The 21,664-nt window shown below is 43.8% G+C and overlaps 1 protein-coding gene and 1 non-coding gene across 2 annotated transcripts; one reads left to right on the top strand and one right to left on the bottom strand.

Annotated features, from left to right (window-relative positions):
* Positions 1-3,355: 3,355 nt before the first annotated feature.
* On the bottom strand, positions 3,356-5,648 carry LOC143976247 (olfactory receptor 5AR1-like). Its single transcript, XM_077478657.1, has one exon. It carries the CDS (start codon positions 5,631-5,633, stop codon positions 4,626-4,628), a length of 1,008 nt encoding a protein of 335 aa, XP_077334783.1. The 5' UTR covers positions 5,634-5,648; the 3' UTR covers positions 3,356-4,625.
* Positions 5,649-10,757: 5,109 nt separating this feature from the next.
* Positions 10,758-10,921, top strand: LOC143979931 (U1 spliceosomal RNA). Its single transcript, XR_013274142.1, has one exon. It is a non-coding gene; the product is annotated as a U1 spliceosomal RNA (small nuclear RNA).
* Positions 10,922-21,664: the final 10,743 nt, after the last annotated feature.

The following is a 21,664-nucleotide window of genomic DNA, read 5'->3' as shown; positions in this document are numbered from 1 at the left end:
TTTCAAATTTTTCCGCCGGAACTCCGCCGGACCCAGTTCCTACCGAGAAATCCGCTCGTGTGTATGCTAGTCCGACGGACAAAAACCGACGCAGCTATTGGCTACTGGCTATGAACTTCCTTATTCTAGTCCGGTCGTACGTCATCACGTTCGAATCCATCGGGCTTTGGTGTGATTGTGTGTGGCCAAGTCCGTTCATTCAGAAAGTCCGTCAGAACTCTGTCAGAACTCCGTCGAAAGTCTGTCGGACCTAGTCCCTCGAAAAGTCCGGTCGTGTGTACGTGGCATTAGACAGTGATCAGTTCATAGGGTCCTGGGATCCAAGGCGATTCATGTAGTAAACCGAAGTGAGCAACGACACAACCAGAGTGAATCCGACGTCCCTGGGTGAAGCCTATAAGGGCAGGGCCATCACACGCAGGAGGGAGGCGTCCTTGGCTAGGCGGAGAACCGCCCGGCGTCGGTTCTATTACACTCCTCCATCTAGCCGCCAGATGGTACTGAATTGTACCAGTTATTAGAATTGTATTGGATATGCACTTACTCCTTATTATGCATTTGTATGTTAATTTACATAATAAACTGAATTCTCTACACCTACGTGCTTCATTCAAAGTCCCAATCCCCTTTCCACCTCTTTATTTTGGGGCACATATCAAGTGGGAAACGGAAAATTCTGATTATCTGAGATAACATTGTATGTGTCACATAACAATGATAAAATTACATTTACGTGTTAAATTGAAGTCTTTAAAAATAACAAAAGAAAACCCATAACCGAAAAAGGTACAAAGCCAAACACCCTTTCCTAGTCATCTGCTTTTAACCACCATCCCACACATCTTGGACAATTGTTACATCATAAGACTACATTTACAGACATCCTCAACATCCTTTCTTTCATACATTATCCACAAAGAACTAGAAGAAGAAGAAAGAACCCAGAACAAAGCAAGATGTAAGACAGAGTTCACGCCGAGATACACTATATTAACAAAAGTATTGGGACGCCTGCCTTTACACACACATGAACTTTAATGGCATCCCAGTCTTAGTCCGTAGTGTTCAATATAAGGTTGGCCCACCCTTTGCAGCTATAACAGCTTCAACTCTTCTAGGAACTCTTCTAGGAACAATAAAAAGAACTGCTGCTCCAGCTTTATAGAGATAAGGCTGATTGGAGTATCTTGCAGAGTGCTAGCCCTAGCCCGACTCTGTGGGAAACTTGGAAAGAAGAAAGACATGGCTGCAAATCCAGTTTGTGGTGAAGGAACTTGCTTGTCCTGACCTCAACCTGATAGAACACCTTTGGAATGAATTAGAGGGGACACTGTGAACTAGGCCTTCTCATCCACACCAGTGCCTGACCTCACAAATGCTCTTCTGGAAGAATGGTCAAACATTCCCATAGACACCCTCCTAAACCTTGTGGACGGCCTTCCCAGAAGAGTTGGAAAGAAGAAAGAAATGGCTGCACATCCAGAACTTCCGATTTCTTTTAATTTTGTTTCACAAAGATAACAACAAAGACACCAAACTGTGGTAACATAGACGTGTTCCACACAGTGTGAAATGTGTCTACGTGACCACAGTTCGGTGTCTTTGGTGTTAACTTTTGTGAAACAAACTAAAAGGCAATCAGAAGTTCTGGGTGTGCAGCCATTTCTTTCTTCTTTCCAACTCTTCTGGGAAGGCCGTCCACAAGGTTTAGAAGTGTGTCTATGGAAATGTTTGACCGTTCTTCCAGAAGAGCATTTGTGAGGTCAGGCACTGGTGTGGATGAGAAGGCCTAGTTCACAGTGTCCCCTCTAATTCATCCCAATGGTGTTCTATCGGGTTGAGGTCAGGACTCAACAAGTTCCTCCGCCCCAAATTCGCTCATCCATGTCTTTATGGACCTTGCTTTTTGCACTGGTCCAAATCATTTGGCCAGCTCAATCCCTTAAAAACAACCCCACACCATAATCCCCCCCTCCACCAAATGATTTGGACCAGGACAGAGATTGGGATAGAGAAACCTTCATTACCCTTGGTAACCACTTGTTTCTTCATATTGTATTAACTCGTACACGGATGTCTTCATACCCCAATGTGTGTAGTGACCCAAGCTGTAACTCCATTTACTTGCATTACATCCCTTAAAGTGGAAGTAAACCCATGGATTTAAACAGTTAAAAAAAAGGCATGCCGGGAATGCTAACTGTACATTGGCTGTGCTCTCAGCCAAACTATCAAACCATCCAATGGCTGGTGTCATAACGAATCACATGTGCAGCACCATAGCAGTTGAAGATTAAACAGAGGCAAAGATGGCAGCTTCCTTGGCTGAAAACAATAGGGGAGTTTACTTCCACTTTAAGTAACTTCAGGCCAGGCAAAGACAAAGTTTCAAATGCTTTGCTTGAATAGATTAACATGATGATAAACATGGGTAACTGTTATGACTAATTTCTTATTGGGACTCTAAAATAAAGTTAATACTGCAGATTCACACGACTCAATCACTGTGTTTAAAATGTCCCTTCAGATTTTAAAGGTTTAGCTGTTCCCTTTGTCCATTCTACCCATTTATCTAGGGGCTCAATATAGGCGTAACCGTACCTTCGGTTCATATATTCTCTAGCGCTCATCTTGCGCTGGGCATTTTCTGAAGGCCTCTCTCCCTTCATTCCCTTACTTCATTGAATGCCCATAATGACTGGCCAGTCTTCTCTACTTGTGCCTATACACTCTTGCCTCTAAAACAAATAGTACAGAAAATCTGCAGATTTACAAGAAAAGTCTCCACTTATCTACGTGGATAGAAGGGGTTTATGACAATAGACAAAACACTCATTAAGAGACCCTCCTCGTCTCTTCTCCTCTCTGTGAGTTTTATCTGACCCTACGATGCACCTCTGACCCAGGTTACCCACAAGGAGTCAACGCAGGGAACTGCAGAGGATTCTCCCTATCCACACACAGTCCAACCCATGAAGGGGGACACAAACACATTCACACACACACACGTTACCCAACCAGAAAGGTCAGAGAGTAGTCTGGTTTCCTTGAGAACTGACAGATAGGATACATGGGAAAGGCAGAAATATAGCAAGCTTAAAGACAGCTTACCTAGCCGGCATTTAGATGTCTGCGTTCCCGATGATCCCCATCAAAGTGCGGTTCCTTCTGGAAACTCTGCCAACCTCCTGGCTGGCTCGCCAAAACTGTTATGACTAATTTCTGATTGGGACTCTAAAATAAAGTTAATACTGCAGCTGCAGGAACAGATTCCCAGGACTCAATTACTGTGTTTAAAATGTCCGTTCAGTGTCAAAATGTATTATTACATGTTATTTTATCCATAGATAAGAAAGGGGTGGTGTGAGATGTTATTAAAAACTAACAAATAGAAATATGTTATTAAAAGCTAACAAATAGAAATATATTATTAAAAGCTAGCGAATAGAACAATTGCAAAAGTAAAACATTGAGAAGGGAGGGGGGAGTAGAGAGTGTTTAGTTGAAGATGTTTCTGTGTGTTAGGTGAAGGTTACAGAACACATTTCAGCAGCGAGAACAAAATGGAGTCTCTTGTGCTTAAATGAACAGTACAGTGAATGTCCATGTCAGTTCAACATTAAAAATGTATTTTTTTTCCTAACATCCCTAGTACCTAACTTCAGGCTTGTGGCTTCCCCAGCATACCTGCACAGAAAAGGGTCCATACTTGGTTCATGCTTGGTTTCTTCAGAGAGGACTGCAAGTCCCTACAATCCTCTTTGGTAGCGAGAATTCAATTCTCAGCATCTCACTGGGAATCCAGATTCCGGCAATGGCAACGAACTGGTCTGCAACTTGGCCCAGAACTTCTAAGCCCTTGTACACACGGTCGGAGAATCCGTCGGAATGTTTCTTATCGGACTGTGTTGTCGGATAATCCGACTGTGTGTGTGGTATGCATCGGACTGATTCCGTCGGAATATCCGTCGGACCCAATTTTCCAACTTGTTGGAAATATTTCCCGACCAACTGGTTCGATCGGACATACTCCGATCACGTGTAGAGAATTTTAAACGGACCAAGTGCCACGCATGCTCAGATCAAATTCCTACATCAAAGCTATTGGCTACTAGCCTGAACGTAGTCCCATCGTAACAAAATTACATCATCACGTTCTGAATGATCGGATTTTTCGACAACTTAGTCCGACCGTGTGTATGCAACAGTTTCGGACAAGATCCGACGGACAGAATCCGACGGATTTGGTTGTCGAAATGTCTGACCGTGTGTACAGGGGCTAAGACAAACCGACAGCCCCCTTGAGTCCAGACCCTTCATCCCTTTTATAGCACATAGGACCAAGGGGTCGGAACCAAAAGAACCCACATGAAAAACCTGGGAATTATATTTAACACTAACCCTCCCGGCTGGGGGCAGCATTAACCACTACCCGGCTACAAGCTGAGAATATTGGAAATGGAGAAAATATTGTGGCCGGCATATGATATGGTTGAGCGGTTGGTTGAGCAGTAGGAAAAATTTCACTCAATTTTCTCTACTGAAAACAATTATTTAATTGGCAAATAAGGCAATGAAATATGTAAATGTGCATGCTTTAAAGATGAAGTGACACAATATAACTGTCAATGTATACCAAATCTTCTCACTTTCTTTAGTAAGGTCATTCCCATTTTTTGGGCAGAAGTTTTTACGTCACGGTTCCTCAGGCTGTATATTAAAGGATTCAGAAAAGGAATGACTATAGTGAAAAATACAGAAATCACTTTGCCTTGCTCTGGGCTGTAGGCAGATGAAGGTCTGAGATACATAAACATGACTGTTCCGTAAAATATAGTCACCACCATCAAATGAGAAGTACAAGTAGAGAAGGCCTTCTTCCGTCCTTGAGAAGAACGAATGCGTAAGACAGATACAAAAATATACATATAGGATACGAGGATCACCAACAGAGATGAGAACTCAGTAAAACCTGCAAAGGAGAAGAGGATCATTTGATTGACTCTGGTGTCACCACAGGAAATCTGAATCAGCGCAATAACGTCACAGTAGTAGTGGTAAATATATGGGCGTTCTTCACAGAAGTCTAGATGAAAGTGTGAGAAGCCGGTCTCAACAAAGGCATTGACCAAGCCTCCTAAGTAGGAGAACACGAGTAGGATCAGGATGGTCTTCCTGCTCATTATTTGAAGGTAGGTCAGTGGGTGGCATATGGCCACGTATCTGTCATAGGACATGGCTGCCAGAAGAAAACACTCAGTTACTCCAAACCCAATATAGGACAGCATCTGAAGTTCACATCCAGCTACTGATATGGACGTATTATTTGAGGCCAAGTCTTTCAGCATCCTTATCATGATTGTTGAAGAGTAGCAGATGTCAAGGAACGATAAGTGGCGCAAGAAACTATACATGGGAGTATGGAGTTTCCTGTCCACACTGATGAGTACTACAAGTCCCAAATTCTGAAACAGAGTCAAGATGTAAATAAAGAAAAAGATGGCAAACAAAATACATTTTAGTCGGGAGTCTTCTGTTAATCCAACCAGTATGAACTCCGAGACAACAGTCTTGTTGTACAGACCCATCGTTGCTAGAAGAGGCCGATTTGTTATGGGGCTATCATACGCCATAACATCCTCAACGTTATAAGAGGATTTACAAAATGCTAAAAAAAAAAAAAAACGTATTTAATGGTAGACATGTGCAAAAGGAAAAAATTTGTTTAGTTTCGTTTCGTTTTAATTCCTTAATTCATTAATTTTGTTTAGTTATATTCGTTAACTTCCTTAAATTCGTTTTCGGATTTCGTTTAGTTTTCTACCGAATTCGAAAAATCGGTCACATTCAACCAAATTCGAAAATATTTCTACCGGATTTGAAATGATTTCAACATGATTCGACATTATTTCAACCACATTCGAAAATATTTTGTGACCCGACTTTAGGGCCATGTATCTCGAGGTCACTTAGTGCTAGAAACTCCAAATTTGGATATGTTGTAGTGCTAGTACTATTGTGTTTGCATACCAAATCTTGGGTTTCTATCTATAAGTGACCCCGAGATATGTGGCCCCAAAATCGGGTCGCAAAATGTCATTCTCTGCTCTAATAACATAACATTTTGCGACCCAAATTTGGGGCCACATATCTCGGGGTCACTTATAGCTAGAAACCCCAAATTTGGTATGCAAACAAAAAAGTAGTAGCACTACAACATATCCACCCCGACATACATGGCCCTAAAGTCGGGTCACAAAATATTTTCGAATGTGGTTGAAATAATGTCGAATGCAGTTGAAATAATTTCGAATGCAGTTGAAATAATTTCGAATGCGGTTGAAATAATTTCGAATCATGTCGAATTCATTCGAATTTAAAATGAATAGAACATAGTTAAAATATTATTTAAAACCTATCATCTAACTTGACCATTAAAATTGAAAATAGAATGAAACAGATGCATCAGCAGAAGTTGCCTTCACCGAGAACATCATGTGAATGCTCAACAGGTCCAGAGATCTAGGGAGTTGAAGTTCTACACTAATGCCTCCGTACACACAAGTGGATTTTCTTGGTTGTTTTTTCCGATGGGATTCCGCTCAAGCTTGGCTTGCATACACACGGTCACATAAAACTGAACTTTTGACCGTCAAGAACGCGGTGACGTACAACAGTACGACAAGCCCAGAAAATGAAGTTCACCTTCCGAGCATGCGTCAAATTGTTTCCGAGGAATTTTGCCAGTTGGAATTTTTACAGACGATCAGAAGTTACGATCAGAACTTTTTCCGATCGAAAAATAGAGAACCTACTCTCAATCTTTTGCTCGCTGGAATTCTGCCAACAAAAGTCCAATGGAGCATATACAAAGTCAGAATTTCTGACCAAGGGCTCAAATCCAACTTTTGCTGGCAGAATTTCTGATCGTGTGTACGGGGCTTTATTTTAACTTTTCTTTTAAAAGTTGAACTTGTCCTCTCTTGTCTCCTATGTCTTCTAAGTCAGTGGTTCTCAACCCGGTCCTCAAGTACCCCCAACAGGACATGTTTTGGGAATTTCTCTTAGATAAAATATCTGTCCAAAATACCAAGCCATTGACTCTGATTTACAGTGCCTTGAAATGGTATTCCTACCCCTTGAAATTTTCCACATTTTGTCATGTTATAACCAAAAACATAAATGTATTTTATTAGGATTTTATGTGATGGACCAACACAAAGTGGCACATAATTGTGAAGTGGAAGGAAAATGATAAATGGTTTTCATTTTTTTTTTACAAAATAATTATAATAATATCTGAAAAGTGTGGTGTTAATATGTATTCAGCCCCCTTTACTGTTATACTCCTAACTAAAATCTAGTGGAACCAATTGCCTTCAGAAGTCACCTAATTAGTAAATAGAGACCACCTGTGTGTAATTTAATCTCAATATAAATACAACTGTTCTGTGAAGCCCTCAGAGGTTTTTTTTAGAGAACCTTAGTGAACAAACAGCATCATGGAGGCCAAGGAACACACCAGACATGTCAGGTATAAAGTTGTGGAGATGTTTAAAGCGGGGTTAGGTTATAAAAGAATATCCCAAGCTTTGTACATTTCACAGAGCTCTGTTCAATCCATCATCTGAAAATGGAAAGAGTATGGGCACATCTGCAAACCTACCAAGACATGGCCGTCCACCTAAACTGACCGGGCCGGGCAAGGAGAGCATTCATCAGAGAAGAGCCAAGAGGTCCATGGTAACTCTGGAGGAGCTGCAGAGATCCACAGCTCAGGGGGGAGAATCTGTCCACAGGACAACTATTAGTCGTCTCTCCACAAATCGGCCCTTTATGGAAGAGTGACAAGAAGAAAGACATTGGAGAAAGAAAGTCATAAGAAGTCCTGTTTGTAGTTTGTGAAAAGCCATGTGGGGGAGGGGGCAGCAAACATGTGGAAGAAGGTGATCTGCTCAGATGAGACCAAATTTGAACTTTTAGGCCTAAAAGCAAAATGCTATGTGTTGTGGAAAACTAACACTGCACATCACCCTGAACACACCATCCCCACCGTGAAACATGGTGGTGGTAGCATCATGTTGTGGGGATGCTTTTCTTCAGCAGGGACAGGGAAGCTGGTCAGAGTTGATGGGAAGATGGATGGAGCCAAATACAGGACAATCTTAGAAGAAAACCTATTAGAGTCTGCAAAAGACTTGATACTGGGGCGGAGGTTCACCTTCCAGCAGGACAACGACCCGAAAACATCCAGCCAGAGCTACAATGGAATGGTTTACATCAAAGCATATTCATGTGTTAGAATGGTCCAGTCAAAGTCCAGACCTAAATCCAATTGAGAATCTGTGGCAAGACTTGAAAATTGCTGTTCACAGACGTTCTCCATCCAATCTGACAGAGCTTGAGATATTCTGCAAAGAAGAAGAATGGGCAACAATGTCCCTCTCTATATGTGCAAAGCTGGTAGAGACATCCCCAAAGAGACTTGCAGCTGTGATTGCAGAGAAAGGGGGCTCTACAAAGTATTGACTCTGGGGGGCGCTATACAAATGCCCCCCACACTGTTATTTTGTAACAAATTTTGAAAACCATTTATCATTTTCCTTACAATTCACAATTATGTGTCACTTTGTGTTGGTCTATCACATCAAATCCCAATAAAATACATTTACCTTTTTGGTTGTAACATGACAAAATGTTGAACATTTCAAGGGTTGTGAATACTTTTTCAAGACACTGTATATTCGGTGGTAAATGTAAACGACCAGCTATTATATGGTTAGGGAACAAAATATTCCACACCAAGAACAACAGACAGAAGAGATGTACAGTATATACTTAAAAAAATACTGTATTTTTTTTAATTTTAATTAAAAATAAACTTTTTTTTTTCTTTTAATTAAAAATAAACTGTATTTGTTTTCTTTTAATTAAAAATATACTGTATTTATTTTTATTTTTATAAAAAATAAACTGTATTTGTTTTCTTTTCATTAAAAATATACTGTGTTTTTTTTTCTTTTAATTAAAAATAAACTGTATTTGTTTTCTTTTCATTAAAAATATACTGTATTTATTTTTATTAAAAATAAACTGTATTTGTTTTCTTTTAATTAAAAATATACTGTATTTATTTTTATTTTTTTTAATTAAAAGAAAAAAATATTTAAAAAGACCTAAACGCTGTTTTGCAGATTTTTAGACAGGACTGTAAATATATTATGCATGCCAGGCTCCCTTGTCATAGGCAGATAGCTCGGTACAAGGTGCCTACTGTCACTTAAGCCTGGTACACACATACATTTTTCTTTTTTTTTTTCGTTCAACTCAGTGGGCTGAACAAAAAAATTTATAAAAATACAGAGATTGCTGTACTAACTTAGCGATGTCATGTTTTCAGGATTCCCCTCGGATGAAAGGGATGTGGTAATTACTAAGGCAGTGAAATTGATCAAATCACCTGTGCAAAATAATGGAGAGCCTGGAAACACGACCCGTTGAGGCCCCTTGAGAACTGGAGTCGAGAAACACTGTCTTAGACCATAGAGATGATCGGGGGGGGGCATTCCAGTCTTCAGTCATCTCTATGGAGAGCCAACTTCAGTTCTTGGCTCCCCGGTGGGACAGAAGAGCCTGGAAAGGTGGTGCGAGGGGTGGGGGGGGGGGGCCCGGTGGATCGTTTTTATAAAAAAAAAACCTGGATGATGACTGTAGCTGTTGCATCCTCTCAGTTTAACCATTTCAACCCCCCCCCCCTGCCCCGACGAACGGTACTGGAGTGGTTAAACCCCCCCCCCCCCCCACACACACACACACATTGGGTCTTGTGTGATCAGTCTCAGTGTTTTCTCCCTCTGCAGCTTGTTATTAGTTGGTCTGTAATTGTCCAATAAGTGACTTTGGGGGTTAGGCTCAGGATGGTGTAAGAATTAAACATTTTACATTTTCGAGATTGATACATCTATTATTTGGGCCGGAGTTCCCCTATAAATCCCACTACATCATCTATACAATCTCTTTCTTTCCTTTTTGTTGCTCTCTGTTATACCTGTTCTTTGATGGTTCCTTGCTATACATCTCTGCATAGGTGCTCCTTTGTTGTGTTTGCTTGGTAAATGGACTAAGTGCTTGGCATTATACACAGTTGCTGAAAATTCTGTAGCTTTATAATAAAAGGAGAACCATCCAGGACTCATTATTAAGGGGAGCAGATGGCAGATCTGTAACATCTGATAATTTCTTCTTTTTTTATTGGCAAACAGATCATTAAGCAGTTACAATTCCCAAAGGAGATTGTCTCGTTATTATACAAAGGGGAATTCCCACTGCAACCAATTCAGCTATCACACCTCTACATTGCTCGTGGACTTTTTGTGATAACATTGTCATTACTTACAACTGGCCTGGGGATCAATTTATTGACACTTCTCACATATACACTATATTGCCAAAAGTATTGGGACGCCTGCCTTCACACGCATATGAACTTTAATGGCATCCCAGTCTTAGTCCGTAGGGTTCAATATTGAGTTGGCCCACCCTTTGCAGCTATAACAGCTTCAACTCTTCTGGGAAGGCGGTCCACAAGGTTTAGGAGTGTGTCTATGGGAATGTTTGACCATTCTTCTAGAAGCGCATTTGTGAGGTCAGGCACTGATTGTGGGAGGAGAAGACCTAGCTTGTAGTCTCCGCTCTAATTCATCCCAAAGGTGTTCTATCGGGTTGAGGTCAGGATCTGTGCAGGACAGTCAAGTCCTCCACTTACCTGGCAGGGGAGACACCATGATCACGAAGGTGGTTCTCCCAGGGCGAGGCTCGGCCATTGCACTCCGGCTGTACTGACCCCTGCAATTTCCTCAAATGCAGGAAACTCGCCTGTATAATTTGTGGTAGTGGGGGACTGTGTTTGCGCTTTCACCTGATTATTCCTGGTTGAAAGACAGACAGCTTAACAGAACCCTAACCCTAACCCCCCCTAACCCTAACACCCTAACCCCCCCTAAGCCTAACCCCCTAACCACCGTAACCCTAACCCCCTAACCCTAACTTTAACCCTAACTCTAAGTGTATCTCAACTTTATGACTCCTCCACCCTAAAACCCCTACCTTTCCCAGATCCCGCGCTTGCCCCGACTTGTTCATGCCCCGACTTAGTTGGGGTAGGCGGAACATGTCTTTATGGACCTTGTTTTGTTCACTGGTGCGCAGTCATGTTGGAACAGGAACTGGCCACCCCCAAACTGTTCCCACTGCTCTTTACTGATTCATCTGGGGTCAATTAGACCCCAGATCTCTCCTCTGGCCTTCAAAGCATCTGATCACACCGAGATCGGTGTGATCAGACGCTTGTAGAAGCCGGTAAACAAAAGACTGAAACTGGAACTGATGAAACATACATTTTTGGGGTGAAGGGCTGATTTTGTTTTGGCAACATTGTGTTGGAAAAAAAAAATTTTCACAGGTTTTCAGAGTACAAAGATAATATGGCAGTTAGAATGACAGTTTTGAGTCTTACGGAACATGTGGTTCAGTGCCATAGGTGACTATTATGAACTTATAACAACTATGCAGTAACGCATCAGGTCTAGGTATTAGGGAAATGTCCAGGAGCTTAGTGGGGTGACAATTCATTTGAAGGCAGCAAAAAATAAAAATGTAACTTGTACTTTCATAGAGTAAAATTTTTACATCAGAGAATCTAATGAAATACTCTAAGCCCTTGTACACACGGTCGGACATTCCGACGGAAAATGTCCGATCGGACCGTGTTGTCGGATAATCCGACCGTGTGTGGGCTCCATCCGACTGTTTCCGTCGGAATATCCGACCAACAAAGTTTTAGAGCTGGGCTATAACATTTTCCGACAACATGATCCGATCGGACTTTGTCCGATCGTGTGTAGAGAACTCCGATCGGACAAAGTGCCACGCATTCTCAGATCAAATTCCTAGACCATAGCTATTGGCTACTAGCCTGAACGTAGTCCCGCCGTAATGAAATAACGTCATCACGTTCTGAACGATCGGATTGTCCGACAACTTTGTCCGACCGTGTGTATGCAACAGTTTTGGACAAAATCCGTTGGACAAAATCCAACGGATTTGGTTGTCAGAATGTCCGACCGTGTGTACAGGGGCTTAGGGGCTGTTGATATTTGCAAAGTGATTGGTCCATGGGGCCCAAATTTCCAGTAGTTTAGGTACTGAAAGATGTGCTTTTGCATACATGTTGTTTCAGATGGAAGTGCTGATTGAGTGTAGCTGTTGACTGGAAGGAGGGAGGTTGCCGTTCCAGTTACATGCTATCAAGAGCTTAGCTGCAATGAAAATATGCGTAAGGATGGAATGGTATGGGTACGGCCACATGTCTAGGTCTAGTCCAAATAGCGCTTGTTGAGGGGTAAGCATATTGCAGGTTCCAGGAATTTTCCCAGTGAGGGATTGTACCTTATTCCAAAAAAGCGACAATTATTGGACAAGTCCACCAGATGTGGATGGTGGATCCTATCTCCCCACATCTTCTCCAGCAGGTGGCAGAGTGTGGGGAAGAGAATCGGGTAAGTTTTACCGGTGTCTGATACCAGTGGTGTAGGATTTTCTGTGTAGTTTCCCAGTGATTAAGGCATCTAGAGTTTTTTAAGTAGTGCTTTTGCTGGATAGTGCCATTCTGTAACATCTGCTGAAAAGTTGAGGGTATTTTCCCATTTGGTCACTGAGGGTAGTTTAGTGTGGTTTTGTGCAAAGTTCAGCAGCTTGTAGATGTGTGAATTCCCTTTATCAGGTTATGAGTTTTTTTGTTTTTGTTTTTTAAAGTAGGATATCGGCGGTGAGAGGCGTATCCGTTGGAATTTGTAGAATTCACTGTTGGGAATCAGATATTGCGAGTGGAGGTTCTGGAATGGAAGTTCCAGCTGCTGACCATGTTGAAGTGAATAGGTCTGCGCATACATGTTCCAGGGAGGAGAAAGGAAAGGAGAGAGGAAAGAACTTCAAAACTCGTGCTGACGGTCCTTTGGCAAGATGGCAGCATGAGTTCCATTTTTTGATCGTGCCACTTAAAGTATTAAGAAAATACGGTTTATTGTGTAGCCAGAGAGCGGTAAGAAGGGAACTAGGAGAGTGGCCCGAAGAAGTTTCTTCGATTTGAACCCATGTGGGGTGTTCAGATAGGGAACACCAGTGTTTAGCTTGGGTTAGGAGGATGGCTTTGTAGTATTGCTTAATATCTGGTACTCCCAAACCAGCTTTGGATGTAGCTGTTTTGGGAGTACCAGATAGCATATAGGGGATACCAGATACCAAATAGTGGAATGCTTTATTCTAGGATTTTTGCTGTCCCATATGAAGGTATTGATGACCCTTATTAGCGAGGACAATTGAGTGGTTAGTATGGACACGGGAGTGTGCGGAGGAAGTACAGCACATGAGGCATTAAGAACATGTTTACTAGTGCCATTTTCCCAGCCCAGGAGGCCCTTGTTGAGCGTAGTGAAGAGCAGAGATTCTGTAGTTTGCTGAGTAGGGTTTCATAGTTTAGTCGAAGGATGTTGCTGGAAGGGGTTGTTATTTGTGTTCCTAAGTAGTAAAAGGTGGAGGATGGGACCCAGGGAAAAGGTGACGCGTATGAGACAGTTTTTTGTGTGTTGGTCTAAACCTATGGATCATGGAGGACTTAGTACAGTTGACTTTATAAAGAGATATATGACCGAATAGCATTAGGAGGTCATATAGCACTGGTAGGGATTGAAGGGGATTAGTCATGGCTACAATAACATCGTCTGCATACAGTCCTATTTTGTGTGCAACATCTCCGATTTGTATGCCAGAGATTCGAGGGTGCATTCTAATGGCTTCAGAAAGAGGTTCCATTACGAGGGCAAATATTAGTGGGGAGAGGGAGTATTCCTGACGAGTGCCATTGGAGATTTCAAACTGATCGGACGTTAGTCCTAAAGTTTAGACTTTAGCTGTGGGGGAGGAGAATAGTGCTAGGAGGGCTGAATATACATTTCCTGAGAATCTACATTTTTGTAGTACTGCTCTGATGTAGGACCAATGTACTTTGTCAAATGCCATCTCTGCATCTAGCGATAAGATTAGCGTTTTATGTTGTTCTGCCCATTGTATGAGATTTATGACTCTTCTGGTGCCATCAGAGGCCTACTGACGTGGAACAAAGCCTACCTGGTCTTTGTGTACTGGCTTGGGAATAAACAAGGATATGCTCGTGGCTAGGACTTTTTAATAGATGGCATACCATTTTACTTTTAACCGTTTAATATGATAATCAAATGTAGCCTTGAAGTAACTGATAAATACAAACTATTATTATCAGCTCTGTATTAATTTGTCTAGTCCCTATATATTAGTTAGTCTATTAACACTCTGAGCACATGCTATTGTTAATATCTGTCACGTACCTGGTAGGCGAGCCCGGAATGCAGGGAGCGGCCTCTCGTAGACCCTGGCTCGAGAACCCCTGGAGGTGGTAACAGAGATTCAAAAGTTCAGGGGGCACAAGTGCCTGGCTAGTGAAGGCAGGTCCAGATAACCAACAGCAACACAGACAGCAGTCGGCAGGAGACAGCAGGCACAGGCAGGTGGACTGGCAAGGCAGACGGCCGTCAGCGGAGACAGCAGGCACTGGCAGATCAAGGCAGGAACAGCAGGAGGCCGACAGCGGAGGCAGCAGGCACAGGCAGATCCGGACGGATCGGTGGGTAACAGCAGAGTCGGGTACAGGCAGGGTCGGCAGCAGGCGGGCAACAACAGTACAAGGGTAGAGGCCGAGACGTGGTCAGACAGGCAGGTAGTCGGTGGCAGGCAGAAAACGAACGTGATCAAGAACAAGCTGGGTCACAGGAATCAAGGCAACAGGTAACTGGTAACAGAATCTCCGAACACGCTGTAGACTGGACAGCAAGAGGGAAACGGAGACAGAGTCCTTAAGAAACCTTTAGGGCGCCAAAGCGGTCGCACGACAAGTCTGCGTGCCCCCGCGGGTGGCCGTGCGCCCGTTCGTGACCCCGCGCACCCGCGTGCGCTCGTTCGCCACATCGCGCACCCGCGTGCGCCCGATCGTGCCAGCGCGCACCCGCTGGCGTCCGTTCGCGTTAACACGCGCTAAAGGGAAACGACGGGTTCTCAACGACGGGCCTCTGCGGGCAGATCTCCCATGAGCGATCGGAACGCCAGGACGGTCGTGACAATATCACAATACTACAACCATTAGCTATGAAACCAAACACATGGTCTAAAATCAGTCAAATCTCATTTATTTCCCAAGGAAATAAGAAAGCTTGCATAAGGTATCAATAGAAATTACAAGAGTACATAGCATACAATCAGAATACAATATAAGCAATACTTAGCAGATCCTCGTGGCTGTCCTCATGGTGGAAAGAGAGGAAGCTCTCTTCAATCATTCCCTTTTTGATAAACACACCTCAGCCACACCACATCCCATTGCCCACCCCCCTTTGTCTGTGGACGAATCAGTGTCTCTGGGGCGTCTCCTCCCCCAGGCTAAATATCTCTGACCGTCCTGCCATAATTGGCCTCTGGGGGGCAGTGTTTGTCCATGAATTGCAACTGCTCCGACTGGGGTCATCTCTTGTGATTCGATTTCCGACGCCCTTCCCCCTTATTAGGCCCATCTTTTGTCCTCACAGACAGACCGGAGCCATCATTGTCATCAATCTATTTGAAGCTCCGTGCACACCAGGTGGGCTGAAGAGAATTGCTTTTGCTCTGCAGATTCTGTTTGGTGCCACATTCCTCTATACCTTCAATCTGACTGAGCTTGGTTGTACAAACAGATGTGTAGAAACTTTAGATATATAACATTAATTCATGTTCAATTCCAACAAGCCTGTAGAAAAGAATGTAATTCTACCCTAAGGTTGCGCAGACTACTTGTGTCTGGGTTGTTGGGTGATAATTTGTTGGATTGTTCTAATTTACGAATTTGGTCTATGTATGTGTTTACTGTCTCGGTTCGCGCTCGCTTCTCAATGGCCTCAAGTTTGATGAAAACGCCCCTTATGTAGGAGTTATGTGTATTTCACAATAGCGAGTCATTTGTTACAGAACCCGCATTGCAGTTAAAGTAGGTTTCTACTTCTAGTTATTTCAATCAGAAAAAGTTTTATAGTACATGAAAATATAGATTGCATACATTCAAGTATAGACTGCGTAAGCAAATATTAGATATCCAGAGGTACGTTTTACTCTACATAAAGAATGAACTTGTTTGCAGGAAATCAACACTTTCTAAACAGTGGTAAGTACAATAAGGCTCCGTTCACACAGGGGGCGACACGACTTGCCGTGCCGCGACCTGACAAGTCGCCCCCGTTCTGTACTACGGAACCGTTCTAAGAGGAGCGACTCGAGTCGCTCCGACTTAGAAAAAAGGTTCCTGTACTACTTTTGGGCGACCTCGGGCGACTTGCATTGACTTCTATACAGAAGTCATTTGCAAGTCGCCGCTGAGGTCGTGGCAGGTCGCGGCGCGGCAAGTCGTGTCGCCTCACATCGCCCCCCTGTGTGAACCGAGCCTTAGAGTTTAAATCTCCCATAAACAGAACACATAACGTTTAAAGAAAAAATGAAAAAAAAAAAAAAAGGTTTTTTCTCCAAGCCAAAACTCTTGCAGTGCACATATCCCATCCCTATAAGGTATACAGTGGTGTGAAAAAGTGTTTGCCCCCTTCCTCATTTCCTGTTCCTTTGTATGTTTGTCACACTTAAGTGTTTCGGAACATCAAACCAATTTAAACAATAGTCAAGGACAACACAAGTAAACACAAAATGCAATTTGTAAATTAAGGTGTTTATTATTAAAGGTGAAAAAATCCAAACCATCATGGCCCTGTGTGAAAAAGTGATTGCCCCCCTTGTTAAAACATACTATAACTGTGGTTGTCCACACCTGAGTTCAATTTCTCTAGCCACACCCAGGCCTGATTATTGCCACACCTGTTCACAATCAAGGCATCACTTAAATAGGAGCTGCTTGACACAGTAAGGTCCACCAGAAGATCCTTAAAAGCTACACATCATGCCGAGACCCAAAGAAATTCAGGAACAATTGAGAAAGAAAGTAATTGAGATCTATCAGTCTGGAAAGGGTTATAAAGCCATTTCCAAAGCTTTGGGAATCCAGCGAACCACAGTGAGAGCCATTATCCACAAATGGCGAAGACATGGAACAGTGGTGAACCTTCCCAGGAGTGGCCGGCCGCCCAAAATTACCCCAAGAGCGCAGCGACGACTCATCCAAGAGGTCACAAAAGACCCCACAACAACGTCCAAGGAACTGCAGGCCTCACTTGCCTCAGTTAAGGTCAGCGTTCATGCCTCCACCATCAGGAAAAGACTGGGCAAAAATGGCCTGCATGGCAGAGTTCCAAGGAGAAAACCACTGCTGAGCAAAAAGAACATCAAAGCTCGTCTCAATTTCTCCACAACACATCTTGATGATCCCCAAGACTTTTGGGACAACATTCTGTGGACCGATGAGACAAAAGTGGAACTCTTTGGAAGGTGTGTGTCCAAGTATATCTGGCGTAGAAGGAACACTGCATTTCATAAAAAGAACATTATACCAACAGTAAAATATGGTGGTGGTAGTGTGATGGTCTGGGGCTGTTTTGCTGCTTCAGGACCTGGAAGACTTGCCGCGATAAAAGGAACTATGAATTCTGCTGTCTACCAAGAGATCCTGAAGGAGAATGTCCGACCATCTGTTCGTGTACTCAAGCTGAAACCAACTTGGGTTCTGCAGCAGGACAATGATCCTAAACACACCAGCAAGTCCACCACCGAATGGCTGAAGAAAAACAAAATGAAGACTTTGGAGTGGCCTAGCCAAAGTCCTGACCTGAATCCTATTGAGATGTTGTGGTATGACCTTAAAAAGGCCGTTCATGCTCGAAAACCCTCTAATGTAACTGAATTAGGACAATTCTGCAAAGATGAGTGGGCCAAAATTCCTCCAGGACGCTGTAAAAGCCTCATTGCACGTTATCGCAAACACTTGGTTGCAGTTGTTGCTGCTAAGGGTGGCCCAACCAGTTATTAGGTTTAGGGGGCAATCACTTTTTCACACAGGGCCATGATGGTTTGGATTTTTTTTCACCTTTAATAATAAACACCTTCATTTACAAATTGCATTTTGTGTTTACTTGTGTTGTCCTTGACTATTGTTTAAATTGGTTTGATGTTCCGAAACACTTAAAGCGGAGGTCCACCCTAAAATGGACCTCCGCTCATCGGAATCCCCCCCCCCTCCGGCGCCACAATCGGCACCTTTCAGGGGGGAGGGGGGTGCAGTTACCTGGATAATCCAGGTAACTGCACCCACTTCCGGGCTAGCTCTCTGCGGAACGGGCGTACGTTACGCCCCCGTTCCGCAAGCGCCCGCCCCCTTCAGCAAGTGCCCCGCTGCCTGCTGGGAAACACACAGCTCCCAGAGGCAGCGGGGACCGTCCGGATTGCGCCGCGCGGCTCGCGCATGCGCAGTAGGGAACCGGGAAATGAAGCCGAAAGGCTCCATTTCCTGATTCCCATACCCAAGATGGCGGCGGGACCCGGCAGCCGAGCGAGCGATCGGCTTCGGGTGCCGACATCGCGGGCGCGCTGGACAGGTAAGTGTCACTATTTAAAAGTCAGCAGCTGCAGTATTTGTAGCTGCTGGCTTTTAAAAAAAAAAAAAAAAAAAACGCGGAGTCCCGGTGGACTCCCGCTTTAAGTGTGACAAACATGCAAAGGAACAGGAAATGAGGAAGGGGGCAAACACTTTTTCACACCACTGTACATCCTTATGCCGCGTACACACGACAGGACTTAAGTCCGGCAGACTTTCGACGGAGTTCTGACAGAGTTCTGACGGACTTTCCGAATGAACGGTCTTGGCCACACACAATCACACCAAAGTCCGATGGATTGGAACGTGATGACGTACGACTGGACTAGAATAAAGAAGTTCATAGCCAGTAGCCAATAGCTGCCCTAGCGTCGGTTTTAGTCCGTCAGACTAGCACACACACGAGCGGATTTCTGGGTCCGGCAGAGTTCTGGCGGAAAAATTTGAAGCATGTTCCATTTCTAAAGTCTGTCAGACTTTTGTGAATCAAAAGTCCGTTGCAGCCCACACACGATCGAATGGTCTGCCGGAATTGTTCCGTCGGACCTTTGATGTTGAAAAGTCCGCTCGTGTGTACGCGGCATTAGTCTGCCCATTGTCTTCTCCACATTCTGTACAGCCATACAGGGCCTCCTCAAGTTTGAAGTAACCTGGTAAGTATGAGCTGAGAGGGAGCTACTCTTGGTGCACCCAACCATTCTTGCCATATGTTTTGAAATTTCTGAGGGGCATTTCTATGAAGGTATGCATTTTTTTCTCGTATGAGAATATGATTTACTTGTTGTATCCATTGCCTACAGGTAGGCGTATGTAGAGACAGCTAGTATCTCGCTATCAGATTCCTAGCCAAGTACAGCAGCCTGAGGAGCGCTGTATGAGTGGACAGATGGCAGAGCTCCTCCGTCAGTCCACCCAACAGACACGTAACTGGGTTGAAGTCAAGTTGAACCTGATATATGTTATTTATCCTTTGGACCACATCTTGCCAATATCTGACCAGTTTGGGGCATCGCCATAGCATATGGATTAGGGTACCTTGATGTGTTTGGCACTTCGGGCATATGGGAGAATCGCGTCTGCCCCACTTATGTTGTTGAACCGGTGTACGGTATGCCCGGTGAAGGATGAATAGGGGAGACCATTTGTGTACTGCTGACACTGACACCAGGGGGCCATTTACCAAGATCTGTTCCCATGTATCTTCATCCAAGGGGCCCGCATTCATCTCCCATTTTACTCTACAGGGTAGCAGATCTGGGGCGTGAATATGCAACAACAGGGCATATATCCTGGATATAATCCCTTTCTTATCAGAGGTGGAGAAACTATCCTGCAGGAATGTAGAATCTTCTACCTGTAATCTAGATGTCCTACTCTGTACCGTGGGACAGTGTGAAGGTATTTCTGGCAGGCCCATTTCCAGCTGAGACAAGGCCGATAACTCCACTAAGGATTGTACCAGTAAGGTTCTCAGGGATTCGTCACCATAGGGAAGTCCCAGCCGGTCACATATTGCAACTGGGCGGCCTTAAAGTATGTGAGCGAGTGAGGTACCGCCATTCCTCCCTGGTCTTTGGGAAATTGTAAGGTAGTCAGTTTAATCCCTGCTACACCATATTTCCACAGCAGTTCCCTGTACTATGAGTCTATGCATTCAAACCAATATTTTGGAATCCATACAGGGGCATTGTGTAGAACAACATACAGCAACTGGGGGGCCCAGACCATTTTAATGAGGTTGGTCCTACCCGTAACAGAAAGGGGCAATCTACACCAACTGGTGCACTTTTGCTTCAATTTTTTGCAGGATGGGTTTAAGGTCCACCTGTGAAGCTATTTGAGGGCGAGGACCAGGTAATGGATCCAATGGCAATAGCAAAGACATGCCAGTTAATGGCAAAGCCTAAATACCGCCCAAATAATTCAATAAGTTGCATGACAGCTGCAAGGGATCCCACAGTATCTCTAAGGTATATCAGGGTATCATCAGAATAGAGGGAGAGTTTGTCTACCCTCTCCCCTCTATGGAAGCCCACCACCTCAGGGGATGCCCTCACCATGGCCGCCAGAGTTTCCAGTGACAGGGCGAAGAGCAAGGGGGATAGTGGACATCCCTGCCTAGTCCCCCTGTGCAATGAAAGAGCCTCGGATATCACCCCCCATTAATGCAAATGTGTGCATTGGGAGCCATGTATAGCAATTGAATACAGGCAAGAATGGATTTCCCAACTTTAAATTTGCACAGGACCGCCAATTGATATCTCCACTTGACGATGTCAAAAGCTTTGGCAGCATCAAGTGAGAACACTGCCCTATTGCCAGGGTTATCTACCGGCAGCTGTATGTTTAGAAATAGCCGTCTAACATTCATTCTGTTGACTGAGCAGGAATGAAGCCCAACTGATCAAGGTGCATCAGTCCTGATAGCACTTTTGCAAATCACGTGGCTAGGACTCTGGCCAAGAGTTTGATGTCCGTGTTTATCAGTGATATCGGCCTGTAAGAATGCGGAATGGATTGCAGGGTGGTTTTGTGTGTCAGGAAGAGATCAATCCTAGAGTAAGATTTTTGGGCTGCTGAATAAAATGTGTAATCCCTCTCCACTTCATGAAGACAGAGCCAGGGGTCGAATAAGTCTTCCATACACATGAGGGAAGAGAGGGCCGTCGGCTTGATTCCTCTGTGAACAGAGGAGTCAATTGTTTGGTCAGCTACATCATTAAAATCCTCACATAGCATTATTCGTTCTTTTGGATAATGGGACAATTTGCTCAAAGTTTGTTTAACAATTTTTTTGTGAAGGGTATTGGGTGCATAGATATTGAAAACCACCAATGGTGTATTGTCAAAGATGCCATCTAGGATGATTTATCTGCCAGATGGGTCGACATCAAGGTGTTGGAGTTGGAAAGAGATGGAATTCCAAATGGCAATCATTAACCCCTGCACTTTTTTAGCTGCATGTGCATGGAAGGTGTGAGGGTATAACCGATGAAAACGTGGGAGCTTTACTGT

This window comes from Lithobates pipiens, unplaced genomic scaffold (assembly GCF_037356315.1).
Source record: "Lithobates pipiens isolate NorthernLeopardFrog02 unplaced genomic scaffold, aLitPip1_a1.2 Scaffold_13, whole genome shotgun sequence".
Classification (NCBI taxonomy): Eukaryota; Metazoa; Chordata; class Amphibia; order Anura; family Ranidae; genus Lithobates; species Lithobates pipiens.
This window is presented reverse-complemented; position numbering and strand designations above follow the sequence as displayed.

Coding starts and splice junctions, on each gene's coding strand:
- LOC143976247 (XM_077478657.1), bottom strand. CDS start 5,633: ATGGCGTATGATAGCCCCATAACAAATCGGCCTCTTCTAGCAACGATG.